At 45.7% G+C, this 17,544-nt stretch overlaps 1 protein-coding gene across 2 annotated transcripts in view; it reads right to left on the reverse strand.

Annotated features, from left to right (window-relative positions):
• The window catches only part of AKR1D1 (aldo-keto reductase family 1 member D1), a 79,663-nt gene that overhangs the window by 12,196 nt on the left and 49,923 nt on the right, over nt 1–17,544 (reverse strand). For both annotated transcript variants that reach the window (XM_084809545.1, XM_084809544.1), the window contains 3 exons: nt 14,485–14,601; nt 9,760–9,837; nt 3,511–3,633 (listed from right to left, as the gene is read on the reverse strand). In XM_084809545.1, coding sequence (XP_084665671.1) covers nt 3,511–3,633; nt 9,760–9,837; nt 14,485–14,601 — 318 coding nt within the window. The remainder of the gene's footprint in view (nt 1–3,510; nt 3,634–9,759; nt 9,838–14,484; nt 14,602–17,544) is intronic.

The following is a 17,544-nucleotide window of genomic DNA, read 5'->3' on the forward strand; positions in this document are numbered from 1 at the left end:
GCATGAAGACTGCAGTGCATCAAGAGAGGTGTCCATGAGCATGCTGGCACCATGGGCACCATGTTGGAGACCCCTGGAGTAGACAATACAGGCCTAGATGGACAAATAGCCTGACCTGGTGCAAGGCTTCTTCCTGTGTACCATGCTTCTTAGCATCTGCAAGATTGCCCCATGATGCACCTTCAGACCAGGCCCTGAGATGTAAAGCAACATTATCAACCCAGGATGACGTCACCCCATTTTTTAAGAAAAGGGATTTGTGCATTTGTAGGGTGGCCAGGGTCCTATTCTACAGAGGACAGTCCCCTTTTTGGAAGTACTCTCTATTTGGAGCGCTGTCCTGTCCAAGTCCAGTTTAAAGATCAAGAACCCCAAGAACTGTTGCCCCTAACCAGTGAGCACCTGGAGAGCAGACTGAACCGGCAGACACACAGCTCACCTGGTCACAGTCTTCCACACTATGGTGTGATGCCCTGCATTTCTATTTAGATTATAATAATTATTTCTAAATTTGCATCTAAATCTATAAATTAGAATATCCAAATGACCTCTTTTTTGGTGATACATAGGTAGCTACCCTAGACTCCTCCTACCCTCACCCTAAACAGTTCTTCTGCATTTGGGGGCTGTAGTGTGTGTCAAAGTCATGACACCAGTAGCGTACTCCCCTGGCAGCTGCTCATATTGGCATGGAGGCAGTCTCCACACTCAGGGCTGGACTTTGGGGTGGAGGACTGGGGGCCTCCCCAGCAGAATGAGCAAAAGGACTGCCAAACCAGCAGCTCCCTTGCTTTAAAACAAAAAATGGCCTGGAGGGGGAGCATGCAGGGATGGAGGAATCAGAAGCTCCATTGTTGGGAGAGCTGGGAAGAGAGCAGGAAGGTTGCTTTGCTGTACCCACACCCCATCTCATAAGAACATCAGAAGAGCCATGCTGGATCAGACCACAGGTCCATCGCAGGAAACCCACAAGCAGGACATGAGTGCAAAAGCACCCTCCTGCCCATGTTCCCCAGCAACCGGTGTACGTAAGCATACTGCCTTCGATACTGGAGGTAGCATAGAGCCATCAGAACTTGTAGCCATTGATAGCCTTCGCCTCCATGAATTTGTCCAGTCCCCTTTTAAAGCCATCCAAACAACATCTTGTGGAAGTGAATTCCACAGTTAAACTATGTACTGTGTAAAGAAGTCCTTCCTTTTATCTCTCCTGAATCCCCCACCAATCAGCTTCTTGCCTGAAGCATGCCAGCTATAGGAGTGCTGACCTGTATTTTTACTAGCTGAGGCAGAGCATTTCTTGATGCTCCTGGCTGCACCTGGCTGTCTGCTTGCCCAACTCATAGAGGGGTTGCAGAGGAGGAGCAGGAAATGGAGCAGAAGGTCATCAGCTCAGCTGGAGTCTGGACATAGACAGGTTAGCCCTGCCTGAGCCTGTGGCTTCTGTGCCAGCTACTAACTCAGGACTCCTTACTTTGATTTCCCCCAGTGTCTTCTTCAGCCTTCCCCAACCAGGTGTCCTCAAGACATGCTGGACTGCAATGACCATGCTGGCTGGGAACGATAGGGCTGTTGTTAGGGATGCACGGATTGTATAGAATCCGTTCTGTGTTTTGCGGATTGTGAGGTGCCTTTCACTCTGTCATCCGCCCATCGCTGGAATTGGATGTTTTTGTTACCAAATTTGCACAAATTCGCATTTGTGCAATTTCACACGTGCAAAAATGCACAAATCCCCCCATGCATATTTTCACGCTTTAGCCTATGGGGGAAATGCACATTTTTGGCCAGGTGTTTTAAAATTTTGAGTATTTTTCTACAATGAAATTTGTGCAACATTCGGGAAAGTTAGAAAAATGGTTCACATGTCTGCAGATTCCACCCGACAGGGGGAAAGACGGTCTGCTGCAAAATCCGAGAGGCAGATTCACGAAAATCCAAACTCATTTGGTTCTGCTGCAGATTTCTCCAACATCCCTAGCTGTGGTCCAACATGCCTGGAGAGCACCCGGTTGAGGAAGGCTGGTCTACTCCCTCCCTCCAGGTGCTGAGCAGGCCATTGTCACCAGTGGTGTCGTGGATCCAGGGCTGCAGGGTCCATGCACCAGGACTTTTTGATGAACAGGACAATGATGTCATCTGCACCCCTCAAAAAAAGCTTTCCTGTTTCTTCTGAGCTTCACTGCAATCTTTAGAAGTCGCTAGAGGAAAATGAATTTTCCCAGCAACAATAATTTGTTGTGAGCTATCCCTGTTGTAATGCAAAGTATTTGGGGTGACTTGGTCAGAGCAGCAGACTGGTTTAGGAGGTACAGGACAAGCTACACACAGCTCTGTCCTCCAAGAGAAGGAGGGGGAGCCAGTCTGGAGGATGGGTCACAGTTAGGGGATCAGATCACTCAGTGTGGCTGACTGCAGTATATCCCTGCAAAACATAAAAAGGGGCAGTGTGTTGCCAGAACTGTCTGTACTCATGCTTGCACGAGGTGTATCTTACTCAGTGGAACCTGTGGCTCCACTTTCGGTGGGGTTGTGAATCCATGCGGGGTTCAGTCAGATTCAGCCAAACCTCTAATGGAGCTATCCAAGGTTCTGAAGCTATTTTGGGGCTAGGGTTCAGAATCCCAGATAGCTCCTTTAGAGTTCTGGCTGGTTCTGACTGAAGCCCGGAATGGATTCACAACCCCACCAAAATGGGAGCCATCAGCCTCCACTGATCACACACCTTCCATTCTTTGGGCTTAAAACACCTCCTGTATCTGTACTGTGTAGTGCTTCAATTTGCATCATTGGTCGTGTTGCCTAATGAAGATGTGCTGGTTGGCTCCTTGTTCTATTCAGCCTCCTCCTCCCCCCATTCCTTCTGTTTAAATTGCTGTGATCTTTGCAGTGGCAGCATGGGCAACTTCTCCCAACAATACCTCACTCTGAGGGGGTCCTTCCCCTCCTCTGGCAGCAGCACAGGCAGTCTCCATAGCCACCTAGCCCACAATGCCTCGCTCTGGGGAATAACCCTCACAGCAAGTCACTGGACCCAGTGGTCGCTCCAGAGAGACCCGGCAGTCGCTTTCCTGTTATGTCAAATGCTGCAGCAGCCAATGGCAATTCCCCACAGCAGGTAGGCTGTGGCAGCAGCCACAGCAACAGCCACCACTGCCAGCCAAGGAAATGCAGCTGGTGGAAGCAGGTACCCCTCCTGGTGGTGGATGGGAGGGGTGTGTTCCGTGCCCTTTGCGATCCACCACCCCTCTCAATCTACACCCTGAGGCAAGGTTCTCAACTTGACTCATGGGAGGGCTGGCCCTTTCAGGCAGGAGTTCGGTGTGGGAACCTGAGAGCATATGTTCACCTTCCGCTGGTTCAAACACAGCTGCTAAGTCATAGGGCTACTTCGTACAAGATGTCTTCATACTGCAATACGATACTTGAGCAGCAAATAGATAATGTCGCAGGTCAGATGTGAGAAACACAAGCATGCACTTCACCGCTTCATCCACTCATCACCATTACCTGGTTGCAGACAGGTTTGTGCTTAAGGCCTGGCTTGTTCAGAATCATCTCCAGTTGCCTACGGTTGAAGTTGGACACGCCGATGGATTTTGTCAACCCTGCATCTTTACATGCTTCTAGAGCCTGCCAGGATGAAGTAGACAAATCAGTGGGAGGATAACTGTGCCATAATTTTTAAATTTTGTTTTATTTATTTCAATTTACAAAACTATCAAATCCAATACAGACTGAAAAAGAGAGCAAACATATTTTTCTGGTTGTAACAAAACAATGTTCTGTCAAGATTTATATGTCCACAGTGACAATTCCAGGAAAGAATAAAACTATTCCATTCATCTGTGGTATGAATAACATCTGAATTTTCCATATTTCTATGTATTGACTTGGTTTACTTATCCATTTCTGCAGTATCCAAACACTTAGGACGCAATCCTGCCCAGATGCGGAGATGGAGGGAAGGAGGCTGAGGAGGCCAAAGGATTCCTCATAAGCCAGCCTCCCCAGTCCCCTCTTCTCCCCGCCTAACAGAACCGTCCCCTTTCCATCCTCTTTTGTGACCTTGGAGAGGCAGCTGGCGCAGTTCTCTCTGTGCTGGTTGCAAGGGTGAGGGAGCAGGGAGCTTGGACTCCTGGGTCCAAGGTCAGAGCACTGTCTGTGACCTCAGATCCAGGAATCCAAAGTATCCTATGGCGCTCCAGACACAGTCTAGGGCCCATAGGATTGATCCTTCCATCAACCATTCCCTGATTGAGGGGGTCACAACATGCTTCCAATATTTGGCAGTAATTTATCTTATGATTATGTATGTTCAATGTTCTTCAAGAGGAGGGCCGAACTGTTCCTTAAAAAATGAGTTGCTTTGAATCAGGCTAAGAACCTTTGATCTGGCCACTGGGACATTTCAGTTTACTTGGGGAACATCTGCACTGAGATGTGAAAAGGGTTCATTATGTTGCGGTACATGGAGGTCCTCACACAGCACTGATTCTGTCATATGTAGCTCTCATGTGGGGAAATGCAGGAGGCAACCTCACACATAGGACAAAGCGGGATTAGCCCACAAGATCTTATGCCACAATGAGCAAGCTAGCTGTTTTTGCTGAAACAGATTAATGCAGCCTTTGCCAAACCCGTGCCTTCTGGATGTGTTGGCTACAATGTCTATGGCTGGCTGGGGGATGCTGGGAGTTGAAGTCCAACACATCTGGAGGGCAGCAGGTTGGGGAAGGCTGCATTAATGAAAATAACCATTTCTCTTGTCAAATTACGGAGGTGTAAACATGTTAAATATCCTTAAATCATCACATACAAAGTTCCATGTGCATCAATGCTCTACCGATGCATTTTGGTTGATGAAGTCAGAAGTGAGCAACTCTTCATCTGCACTTCTACATGAAGAGGGCTGAAAGTATCCACTCTTTTTGACATTTCAGAAATGCTTCCCTGTCTGGTCACCTAGCAGCTCTTGTTGCAGGCAGCTAGGCAGGCAGATGGACACATCTTGGAACAAGTCAAATGGAAATGCTCAGGAGCAGGGGTCCCCAACTCCCGGGCCACAGACCGGTACCGGTCCGTGGCCTGTTAGCAACCAGGCCACAGTAGGGGTGTGCGAAACCCCCTTACCTTGGGTCCACAGAGGTCCGTGGGGGGGAGGTGATCTGTCCCTCCCTCCCACCAGAAACCTCACTGGCCCTGGCCAGCTCCGCTCCATGGCGAGTCCGTGGAGCTGCTGGCCGGTGGACTTCCGGCCACTGGGATGCAAATGGCGTCCATGTAGTGGATGCCATTTGTGTCCCTGTTCTTCAAGTAATAGGCTACATAAATCTTTACGTAGCCTATTACCACAAAGAATAGGGATGCAAATGGTGTCCGCTATGCAGACGCCATTTGCGTCCCAGCAGCCGGAAGTCCGCCAGCGAAACCATCCCTCACTCCCAGTCCGTGGAAAAATCGTCCAACGAGACCGGTCCCTGATGCCCAAAAGGTTGGGGACTGCTGCTCAGGAGCCCTGTTTCAGTGCAGTGCATAACTCACAGAATGCATCCGTGACACAAATTAGCATAGAATCAGTCTTTGAATCACAGAATCACAGGGTTGGAAGGGGCCTGCAACACCATTGAGCCCAACCCCCTGCTCAGTGCAGGATGCCTGATTCCCAGGTGGTCTCCCATCCAAGTACTAACCAGGGCTGACCCTGCTTAGCTTCCGAGATCAGACGAGATCGGGTGCATCCAGCCAGACGGCATCTTTTAAAAGGAGGCTTTATATATCTATATATTATATTATATTATATTATATTATATTATATTATATTATATTATATTGTATTATATTATATTTTTATATATTTAGATTTTTAAAAGGAGGCTTTATACCAGCTTTCCCCAACCTGTTGCCCTTTTGATGCGTTGGACTACATTTCCCCATCAACCCCACCCAGCCATGTTGGATGGGAGTGATAGTCCAACACATCTGAAGGGCTCCAGGTTGGGGAAGGCTGGTTTACACAAATTCCCAAAGGACAAATCTTGCAGAATCAATTAGGCATGACACCTAGAACCTCCATGTTCCAAGGTGGCATCTCTGATTATTAGATGTTGGGGGGCAGGGGGAAGGCAGAGTAACAAAATATGACTTTAACTATCTCCATTATGACTGTTTCCCAAGACATCTGGCTAGCCGTTGCTGGATGTCTAGTACTGGACTAGATGGACTTTTGGGCTGAATCTACACATAGCATTTTTACCATTATCATACTGCAGTGATAACTATTGGTGCCCGTTGGTGTCATGTTGCACCAACAGTTATCATCGCAGTATGATAATGGTAAAACTGCTAAGTGTAGATTCAGCCTTGCTTTGCTCCACTGAGGTCATTTTATATACACATAGTTTATAACAGGGGTAGTTAAATTGTAGCCCTCCAGATGTTTTGGCTGCAACTTCCATCAGCCCTAGCCAGCAGAGCTAATGGTGAGGGATGACGGGAGCTGTAAGCCAAAAATCTAGAGGGCCACATGTTGTCCACACCTGCCTCAGGAGATGAAATCATTATGGCCATGTTGAGGCTTCGTAAGTACTACTCCCCCTTCATGGATCACTGCCCTGTTGTGGCAAAGGGGCTTGCGTAACTCAGTGAAGCCATAAGCTATGCCGTGCAGGGCCACCCAAGACAGACAGGTCATGGCGGAGAGTTCTGACAAAATGTGGTCCACTGGAGAAGGAAATGGCAACCCACTCCAGTATTCTTGCCAAGAAAACCCCATGGAACGTATCACAAGGCTAAAAGAGATGACGCCGGAAGATGAGCCCCTCAGGTTGGAAGGTCCAATATACTACTGGGGAAGAGCAGAGGGAATTTCCAAGTAGCGCCAGAAAGAGTGAAGCGGCTGGGCCAAAGCCGAAAGGACACTCAGCTGTGGATGTGTCTGGTGGTGAAAAGAAAGTCTGATGCTGTAAAGAACAATATTGTTTAGGAACCTGGAATGTCAGATCAATGAATCAAGGTAAGCTGGAGGTGGTCAAACATGAGATGGCAAGATTGAACATCGACACCTTGGGAATCAGTGAACTAAAATGGACAAGCATGGGCAAATGTAATTCAGGTGACCATTATACCTACTACTGTGGGCAAGAATCCCTTAGAAGAAATGCAGTCGCACTCATAGTCAATAAAATGGTGGGAAAAGCAGTACAATCTCAAAAATGATAGAATGATCTCAGTACGAATCCAAGGCAAACCATTCAACATCACAGTAAATCAAGTCTATGCCCCAACCACTGAGGCTGAAGAAGCTGAGGTTGATGGGTTCTAAGAAGACCTACAACACCTTCTAGAACTAACACCCCCAAAAAGATGTCCTTTTCATCATAGGGGATTGGAATGCTAAAGTAGGAAGTCAAGAAATAACCGAGATAACAGGCAAGCATGGCCTTGGTGTACAAAATGAAGCAGGACAAAGGTAATGGAATTTTGCCAAGAGAACACGCTGATCATAGCAAACACTATGCTATTCCAACAGCACAAGAGGCGACTCTACACATGGACATCACCAGATGGTCAATATCGAAATCAGATTGATTATGTCCTTTGCAGTCAAAGATGGAGACGCTCTATACAGTCAGTAAAAACAAGATCTGGAGCTGACTGTGGCTCAGATCATGAGGTTCTTGTTGCAAAATGTCATCTTAAATTGAAGAATGTAGGGAAAAGCACTAAACCATTCAGGTATGACCTAAATCATATCCCTGATGAATATACAGTGGAGGTGAGGAATAGATTTAAGGGATTAGACCTGATAGACAGAGTGCCTGAGGAACTATGGACGGAGGTCCGTAACATTGTTCAGGAGGCAGCAACTCAATCCATCCCAAAGAAAAAGAAATGCAAGAAAGCAAAGTGACTGTCTGATGAGGCATTGCAAGTAGCTGAGGAAAGAAGGGAAGTGAAAAGCAAGGGAGAAAGGGAAAGATATATCCAACTGAATGCAGAGTTCCAGAGAATAGCAAGGAGAGACAAGAAGGCCTTCTTAAATGAACAATGCAAAGAAATCGAGGAAAACAATAGAATGGGAAAGACTAGAGATCTCTTCAAGAAAATCGTAGATCTCAAGGGAACGTTTTGTGCAAAGACGGGCATGATAAAGGACAAAGAAGACAGACCTAAAAGAAGCAGATGAGATTAAGAAGAGGTGGAAAGAATACACAGAAGAACTATACAGGAAAGATCTGAATGTCCCTGATAGCCATGATAGTGCGGTCACTGAACTTGAGCCGGACATCCTAGAGAGTGAAGTCAAGTGGGCCTTAGGAAGTATTACTAACAACAAAGCTAGCGAAGATGACAGTATTCCAGCTGAGCTATTTAAAATCCTAAAAGATGATGCTGTTAAGTGCTGCACTCAATTTGCCAACAAATTTGGAACACTCAACAGTGGCCGCAAGACTGGGAAAGGTCAGTTTACATTCCAATTCCAAAGAAGGGCAACGCCAAAGAGTGTTCAAAGTACCGTACAATTGCACTCATTTCACATGCCAGCAAGGTGATGCTCAAAATCCTACAAGCTAGGCTTCAGTAGTATGCGAACCGAGAACTACCGGAAGTACAAGCTGGGCTTCGAAGAGGCAGAAGAACTAGAGATCAAATCACCAACATTCGCTGGATCATGGAGAAAGCAAGAGAATTCCAGAAAAATGTCTATTTCTGCTTCATTGACTATGCTAAAGCCTTTGATTATGTGGATCACAACAAACTGGCAAATTCTGAAAGAGATGGGAGTACCAGACCACTAAGAACCAGACATGGAACAACCGATTGGTTCAAAATTGGGAAAGGAGTACGACAAGGCTGCATATTGTCACCCTGCTTATTTAATTTATATGCAGAGTACATCATGAGAAACGCCGGGTTGGATGAATCACAGGTCGGAATTAAGATTGCCGGGAGAATTATCAACAACCTCAGATATGCAGACGATACCACCCTAATGGCAGAAAGTGAAGAGGATCTAAAGAGCCTCTTGTTGAGGGTGAAAGTGGAGAGTGCAAAAGCTGGTTTGAAACTCAACGTTAAAAAAAACTAAGATCATGGCATCTGGCCCCATCACTTCCTGGCATATAGAAGGGGAAGAAATGGAAGCAGTGACAGATTGTATTTTCTTGGGCTCCAAGATCACCGCAGATGGTGACTGTGGCCATGAAATTAAAAGACGCTTGTTCCTTGGGAGGAAAGCTATGGCAAACCTAGACAGCATAGTAAGAAGCAGAGACATCAACTTGCCAACAAAGGTCTGTATAATCAAAGCTATGGTTTTCCCAGTAGTAATGTATGGCTGTGAGAGCTGGACTGTAAGGAAGGCTGAGCGCCAAAGAATTGATGCTTTCGAACTGTGGTGCTGGAGAAGACTCTTACGAGTCCCCTGGACTGCAAGGAGGTCAAATCAGTCCATCCTAAAGGAAATCAACCCTGAGTGTTCATTGGAAGGACAGATACTGAAGCTCAAATATTTTGGACACCTAATGTGAAGAGAAAACTCCCTGGAAAAGACCCTGATGCTGGGAAAGATTGAAGGCAAGAGAAGGGGACGGCAGAGGATGAGATGGCTAGATAGCATCACCGATGCAATGAATATGTACTTGAGCACACTCCGGGAGATCGCAGAGGACAGGAAGGGCTGGCGTGTTATGGTCCATGGGGTCACGAAGAGTCAGACATGACTTAATGACTGAACAGCAACAAAGTACTACTCACCTCCCAAGTGGCACATAAGTCTGTTTCATGGTATAGCCATTTCCCGTTTTCATCCTTAGGGTAGATGACCTCTCCAGGCTGGAAAAATGAAAGGTGTTGTGGGGGATTGGGAGAGAAATCCACAATGTATCAATATTCTCCTTTCACTCCTCAGGGGAGAAAAAAAAACATACCCTTTCCTTGGGGCTTGCCAAGAAGTCAGAAAGTTGTGTGCAGAAGCAGGTGGTAAAGGAGTACATTGGGGGGTGGGGGTAAGGCATATACAAGAAGAAAGCTCTAATAAATGACAGAAAATCTACTATATGATAGGTGCAGAATATGAGAGTCCCTCCTTCAGCATTAAAGTACCCAACAATCATAAATCTAGTAAAGCATGGGGTTTGACAGGCCACGCATGCTTTGCGACCTCTTGGAAGATAGGTGCATGGATGGATGAAGCTGAGGCCAGAATGTCCTTTCCCCTGTCACTGCTGTTGCAGGGCAACAGGCAAAGATCTGAGGTCTGACCAAAAAAAAAGATTAGTGTTTCTTAATGACTGTGGATGGTCCCTTGAATGCAGTGGAGGCTGGTGGCTCTGATGTCAGTGGGGCGATAAATCTGCTCTGGGTTTCAGTTAGAACTCTAACGGAGCTGTCCAAGGCATGGAGCTCCTTTAGGGTTCTGATGCTTTCTGACTGAAACCCAAAACGGATTCACAGCCCCACTGAAATCAGAGCCACCAGCCCCACTGCTTGAATGGGCAATCCCCCTGCAGGGATGACAGCTTTGCAGATTGTGTGTGAAGGCCAAACAACATGTTAATCACACTTTAAAGAAGTGTGGTTAACAATGTCACTTTTATTTGGAAGGAAAAGCAGCTGCAGGGCCCTAATTCGGGGCCTTGCGCCCAATCTGGCTCGACAAGGCCCTGTGTCAGTTTCCTTCCCCCCCACCCCAAAACAACCCCTCCCTAGCTATTTAACCTCCAAAGTGCCATTTACTGTGCAGAGGCAAATTACAGCTGGGGAAGCAAGTTCAGCTGGAAACTGGTGTAGGATCCTGATCAGGACCGTGGCGCTGCATCAGGGTCCTCGTAGCCCCTTTAAAATAAAAGTGCTTTTTAAAAAACACACAACATGTGTTGGGCGGCCATGGGTAAAATCCAACATAGCTCCTCCTTAGAGTAGATCCGTTGAAATGAATGGGACATGAGTTAGGCATGACTAACTTAAGTCCCATTCATTTCAGTGGGTCTATTCTAAGGAGGACCTATGTTGATTTCACCCTGTAAGTCCTCTTTTACAGAAGACTAGTCTCTATTTAAAGGTGGCCTCTGTTTGAAAGGCTGCCCTGTCCAATTCCAGTTTAAAGATAAAGAACTCTAAAAACTTTTGGCCATCTGAACAACAGACTAAACAGGCAGCCACACAGGTTGTCTGGTCACAGTCTCCCCCACTATGGTGCAATGTGCTGTATTTCTATTTAAATGATGCTAATTCCATCTAAATTTGTACATATACATATAAATTAGCATATGCAAATATTATGCAAGGGGGTGTCCTCTTTTTGGGCTATTCATCAGCAGCTACCTTAGTTAAACCAAAGGCCTCCCTTCGGTTGCCCAATTAAAAAAAAACTCATGGGAGATATAAAGATTATCAAAATGGCAATTAAAAAGCTATGATGTTGATATTTCACCACTATTGACAGCATTAGCTTGACGCATGTCTCTATCTGGCTAAACTATGGTTTAAAACACTGGGAGCATATAGCTGAACCAGCCCCATCTGTATATTTGGTCAGAAAGAAAACAGATGGAGATGGAGTTTCCAGTAGAGCTCTAGGGTAATAATCATATTTTGTTGTTGTGATGAAGGCCTGGAGGGGAGAAGCAGCTGTCAATCCCTTTCATAACGGCCAGTGTCTTGAATGTATATATGGAGGGAGGGAAAATGGGAGCAACAGGAAATTCCAAATGCTGTGAACTATTTTTCAAACTGCGCCTAAAAGTGTTCCATATTGCAGCTTTGTTTTGATAATCCCAGACATCTGAAGCCAATTAATAACATGAAGCTGGATACTTCTTGTATAGTGAGGTTTCTCCATCTTGGGCTCTTGGGTTCCCCCCCCCCATCTTTCAAGAACATGGTAAATGGACACTAGCCACAGCTTGGCTATCTCTATAAAGCACTCCCCCTTCCTCCCTCCCAGAAGGGGAAAATTTGCACAATTGTCCACCATGTGGATTGTGTTGTAACAATGGACATCATTTTTCTCTGGACTAACAAGGTATTGGCACAGGCTACAGATCTGATGGGGCTTTATTTATGATGTCTTATGGTGTTTGGGAGACTATATTCTAATCTACTCCGACAGCCACATGGGAGAAAAGCAGCATATAAGTTTAAATAGAAATAGATTTCCAAGCGTGGAGACATAGCCAGCATGGAGAGAACCGCACCAGCTACAAGGGGGTCGGAAAGCGCAGTTTCTGGGCTCTGAGGACAGAGCCCAGGTTCTGACCTCGGATCTCAGAAACTGAATAATCTTCTGTCCTAGCCCCCCAGACACTGTCTAGGGGGCATAGGATTGTTCTCTAAAATGCAATTTCAAAAATACAAAACTGTGAGATGTCATGCATGGGTGGAACTTTCGCTAGTCTTGCTACTCCATCTGAAAGTTATTGCTAGGGTGGTGGGATCCAGTTGTCACATGCAACTAAAGAACCCAAGCCACAGAGGGAGAAATATAAATGGGGCCAAGATAGATAGAAGAGTGTGGTGAATGGAGGATAGGCAAGGAGTCCTGTGTGCTGTTTTTGAAAGACTGTAGGAGGTGAGAAGAATAAGAGATGGATTAATTGACTGGGGAGTGTATATGAAAAAAAAAAACCACCAGTCTCTATATAATTAGTCAGCTACCTCTTGTTCAAAGCCAAAGAGAAAAATATCTAGCTTGCTCAAAGATTGTAGAGAGACTAAATTAGCTCTGATTATCTTTAATAGTTTATCACAACATTCAAAAGCAACAGAGCAGATAAAATGGCAACAGCAGCAGCTAAAACACACAAACATCATCATCAGCCAAATACTTCAAGGCCTGGGTAGATAAAAAGTTGTTTTCCTGGCACCTACATACAATTAAATTTGGTACCCAGTGAATTTCTTTGGGGACAACATTCCAAAGATGGGGCACCAGAGCTGGAAAAGCCCTTTCCCCTGATCACTACCCATCGGAACTCTGATAGTGGGGGCAGTTGGAGAAAGCCCTCAAATGATTATGGTAGTAATCCATCGTGTTCTTGTGGGGGAAGGTGGTCCTTTGGATACCTGTGTCTCAAATCCTATAGAGCAGGGTTAAGCACCTGATACCCTCCAGATGTTTTCGGCTAAAACTCCCATAATACCTGACCATTAGCCATTAGCAATGGCTAATCTGGAGGGTACCAGATTGCTTAGGGCTTGCGATAAGCCTTAGCAACTTTGGTTTATGGTCAGTTTAAAGAACATATCCATCCAGCTAATTCGTTTATTTGTTTGGCAGTTCCACAAGTGAACAGGGAAGCTCAAGCGGAGAAGATAAATCCTCCTAGGCACAGTATGGCAACCAAATGTGAGTTTAAATAGCATGGGCTATAATATTTTGCCAACAACTGTTGCTCATTACAGCATCAGTGGAAGCAGCCTTAATGCCAAACAAACAGGACATGTAGCAGGAAGTGCCTCATTAAGGGTATAATCCTATGGTCCCAGGACAGCGTCCCAGGGACATAGGATTTTTTGGATTCCCTCTCACAAAGCCATAGACACTGCTACAACTTCAGGAGGGGGATTTCAAGATCCAGTCCCTCCTGCTGTCCCTCCCTCTCCCTCTCACAGCCACCACACAAAGAACCACGGTGCCTGCTTTTTGAGGTTGCAAAAGTGACCTTGGATTAGAGGTCATAAAGGGGACATTCCAGTGGGTGGGGAGGGGAGAAGAGAGGCTGGGATCTGCAGACCTCTATGGCCTCTCCAGCTCTGTCCTTGTTCCTGGTAGCATGACTCCCCTAGAGAAAAAAAATTAAAAACTCCAGACAGAGAAGCAAAAATTGTCTCCATTGTTCCTCCTGCCCTGCTGGAGGCAAAAATTGTCTCCCTCCAGTATCAGAGGCTTCCAACTAATGGGTGGCAATCCAATAGAGTTCCACCCTAAAGAGGTCTTTCTTAGTGTGGAAGTGGGGAAACAGAGCTACCATGGTTTATTTAATTATTTTATTTATTACATTTCCCGCCTTTTTTCCTCCTTAAGGAACCCAAGGTGGCATACATAATCCTCCTCCTCTCCATTTTAGCCTCACAACAACAACTCTGTGAGGTAGGTTGGGCTGAGAGGCAGTGACTGTCCCAAAGTCACCCAGTGAGCTCCTATAGCAGAATGGGGACTAGAACCCAGATCTCCCGACTCCCAGTCCAACACTCTAGCCACTACACCGCACTGGCACACCACTGTTGTTTTGGGACAGCCATGTCTCTCATGCCAATCCAGCTAGCCCATCTTGACTTGCAGCTGTTGATTCACCTTCATGAATGTGTGGTTTGCAGCCAAAGATTCAGTTCAAGTGGTGCTCACCTACAAACATGTTTGTGTGGAAGTGTCCAAAGCAAAAAAAATGGTGGTCTGTAAATGTGAAGCATTCACTCCAAGTGTACATAGTTCACACTGGCACACACTAGGAGGAGCTCTAACACAACTCTTCTCTTTACCTTAAAAGCCATTGGCAGCTCAATAATGTAGAGATCCACATAGTCCAGCTGCAAAGTCTTCAGTGTGTTCTCCAAAGTTGGACGCACCAGTTCTGGTGGGTGACGTGTGTTCCACAACTAGGGAGAAAGAGGAAGAAAAAAATAAATACATTAGGAACCTTCATCTTAGAACTCTTGAAGATTAAGGACTGAAATGAAAAACATGGCATCTCGAGTATATTAACAAAGGTTAACCAGAGACAGTTACCCTTACAAAAAATACTTGAATTAGAGGATAATAATAACTGGCAGGTTTACAAAACAAGACCACTTTTTTTAAAAAAAGAGGGCAAGGAATTCTCCATAAATACTTATGATAATGTCAGTAATGGAATGGAGGCTGCAATCCTATAGCCACTTGAATGAACTCAGTGGGGATTACTTCTGAGTAGAGAGGTATAGGGTTTATCTATTTATTTATTGCATTTACATCCCGCCTTTTTCCCTCCTTAAAGAACCCCAGGTGGAGTACATGCTCTTCCTCCTCTCCATTTTATCTTCACAACACCAACCCTGTGAGGTAGGTTGGGCTGAGAGTCTGTGACTGGCCCAAAGTCACCCAGTGAGCTTTCATGGCCGAGTGGGGACTAGAACCCGAATCTCTCAACTCCCAGTCCAACACTCTCGCCACTACACCACACTGGCATTGCATTGCATTGAATGGGCCAATCCATGTTTGGGAAAAGTCTCAGTACAGTTTGCCTCCTGAAGGGTAATCACATGGTCCACATGGGCCGTGGAGGAGAGCATTAAAAAGAGATCAGCTTCATGGGACAACCCAGGGTTGACATTTTCATCAAACTGTCTAAAAGAGATTCCCCCTTAGAAAGGAAGCATGGTTCTAGCCAAACTTGTTCCTGCCATACACTCCTATGGGGGGTGGGGGATGCATTTCTTATCTTTTATTTCTAGCATGGTAACAATAACTATCTACAAATAAGTGTGCAACTGCGAATAAAAGCGTCTTTAAAAATTGAAGTGCGGGCACTTGCGCACATTCCCTGAGGCCAGGAAAATGGGGAAAAAAAATTAAATTCTCAGCCCCATTTTTGTGCAAAAAAGAAAAAAGAAAATTAAAAGGGCTCCAACCGCGATCAGGATCACGATCGAAGTCAGGACGGGGGACTCGGCAGCAGACAGGACAGGTTCTGCCGCCAAGGCCCCTGGGATGCCAAACGGAGCCAGCTGGAGAACCGCAGGGGAAGGAGAGGGGGCACAACCCATGCCAACCCCAACTGTCTGTCGGGTGCACCAACCACACACTGTGGGTTGTTCACAAAACATCTCATAGCGTGTAGCTTGTCACCCACGATGGGTTGGCGTGTCGTGTGAATGCGCCCAGAGACTGAATGTACTGAACTGAAGGGACTGTTGGTCATGTCACTCTACCATGTAGTCCTACTCTGACATCTCAGGGATCATGAAAGCCCAGGGTCTGGGCACTGGCCAATTTGAGTGGCAACACATTTAATACCAGAAGTGCCAATCAGAAATATTTATTTTTTTCTTTAAACTAATTAAGGCTGCAATTCCATGCACACTTACCTGTGAGTAAGTGCCACTTAATACAATGGGACTTTCTTCCAAGGAAACATGCATAAGATTGTGATGTAAGACTGAGCCTTCCCCATCCCCCATTCTCCAGTAAAAGACAAAGAGGCTTGTAGCATCTAAAGACTAACAAATTTATTCTGGTGTAAGCTTTTTTGGACTGTTATGCATGAAGTGTTATAGAGAGGTTCAGGTATACCATCAGACAACTAGGGAACCGAAAAACATACTTTTTCCTTTTGAAGGGTAGGGATGAAGAGTGGATGCTGGGACAAAAACCTAACCATACCCTAAGATCATTTTCAGAAGCCCAGCTCTGGGTTCTCTGCCAAGTGAACTCTGGCATGTAGCTACTAGGGAGAGAATCTTTTTTGGTGGTGGCACCTCTGACTGTAGAATGCTCTCCTTGAAGACCATTGCATGGCGCCTGCTTTGGGATCATTTTGGCACCAGGCAAGGAGTTTTTATTTTTCCAGACTTTCTAAATCTTTTCAATTCTCTTTTAATCTCCTTTTTTATTGTTGATTATTATATTGGGGAGGGGCTGTAGCTAAGCGTGATACAGCATATGCTTTGCATGCAGAAGGTCTCAGGTTCGATCCCCAGCTTCTCCAGGTAGGGCAAGGAAAGAATCCTGCCTGAAACCCTGGAGAGCTGCTGGCAGTCAGTGTCAACTATACTGGGCTAGATGGGCCCATGGTCTGACTCAGTATAAGGCAGCATCCTATGTTCCTACGTATTTTAAATATTTTGTTGATACTGTAAACCGCTCAGAAAACATAGTTACTGGATGGCAGATAAATGTGATTGATAGACAGACAGACAGAGATAACTAGTTCCCCCAGCCCACCCTGCCATGCTTTTCAATGAACTGACTGCTTTTTAATGGATTTTTAGTCATCACCTCTTTATTGCTCCTTAATTTGCAGTTTCATTTGTTGTGCTTTAAAATGTTTTATTCCATTCATTACTACTGTATGGTTTTGTTGGCTGTGTTAAGGCTTACATGAATAATAGGATATAAATATACATTTTACCTCACTGCATGTGGAAAACTAGGATGTCAGCATTTTAGCCCTGCTTTCTTCCTGAAATTTGCTCTGTGCAGGTTTATATTTTGGAAAGGAGAACATTCAGACGTGTTACCTGGTATCTGCTTTCTGAATGGGTACGGTTCCAAAACAGTTATACAAACAGGATTTTTTTTTCTGAGCCATTTTTTCTGAACCATTTTCTCCCCATTTTTGGGGGGGAGGTGGTGGGCTGTCCCACACTGGAGGCCTTCAAGACGAGGCTGGACAGCCATTTGTCAGGGATGCTCTGACTTGGATTCCTGCACTGAGCAGGGGGTTGGACTCGATGGCCTTGTAGGCCCCTTCCAACCCTACTGTTCTATGATTCTATAATTCTATGAACCTGCTGATCAGCTCCTACTGACCGTGCCATCCTATACATGTCTACTTTGCAGTA

This window comes from Heloderma suspectum, chromosome 7, assembly GCF_057233095.1.
Source record: "Heloderma suspectum isolate Gila_16-S chromosome 7, 16-S_ref, whole genome shotgun sequence".
Classification (NCBI taxonomy): domain Eukaryota; kingdom Metazoa; phylum Chordata; class Lepidosauria; order Squamata; family Helodermatidae; genus Heloderma; species Heloderma suspectum.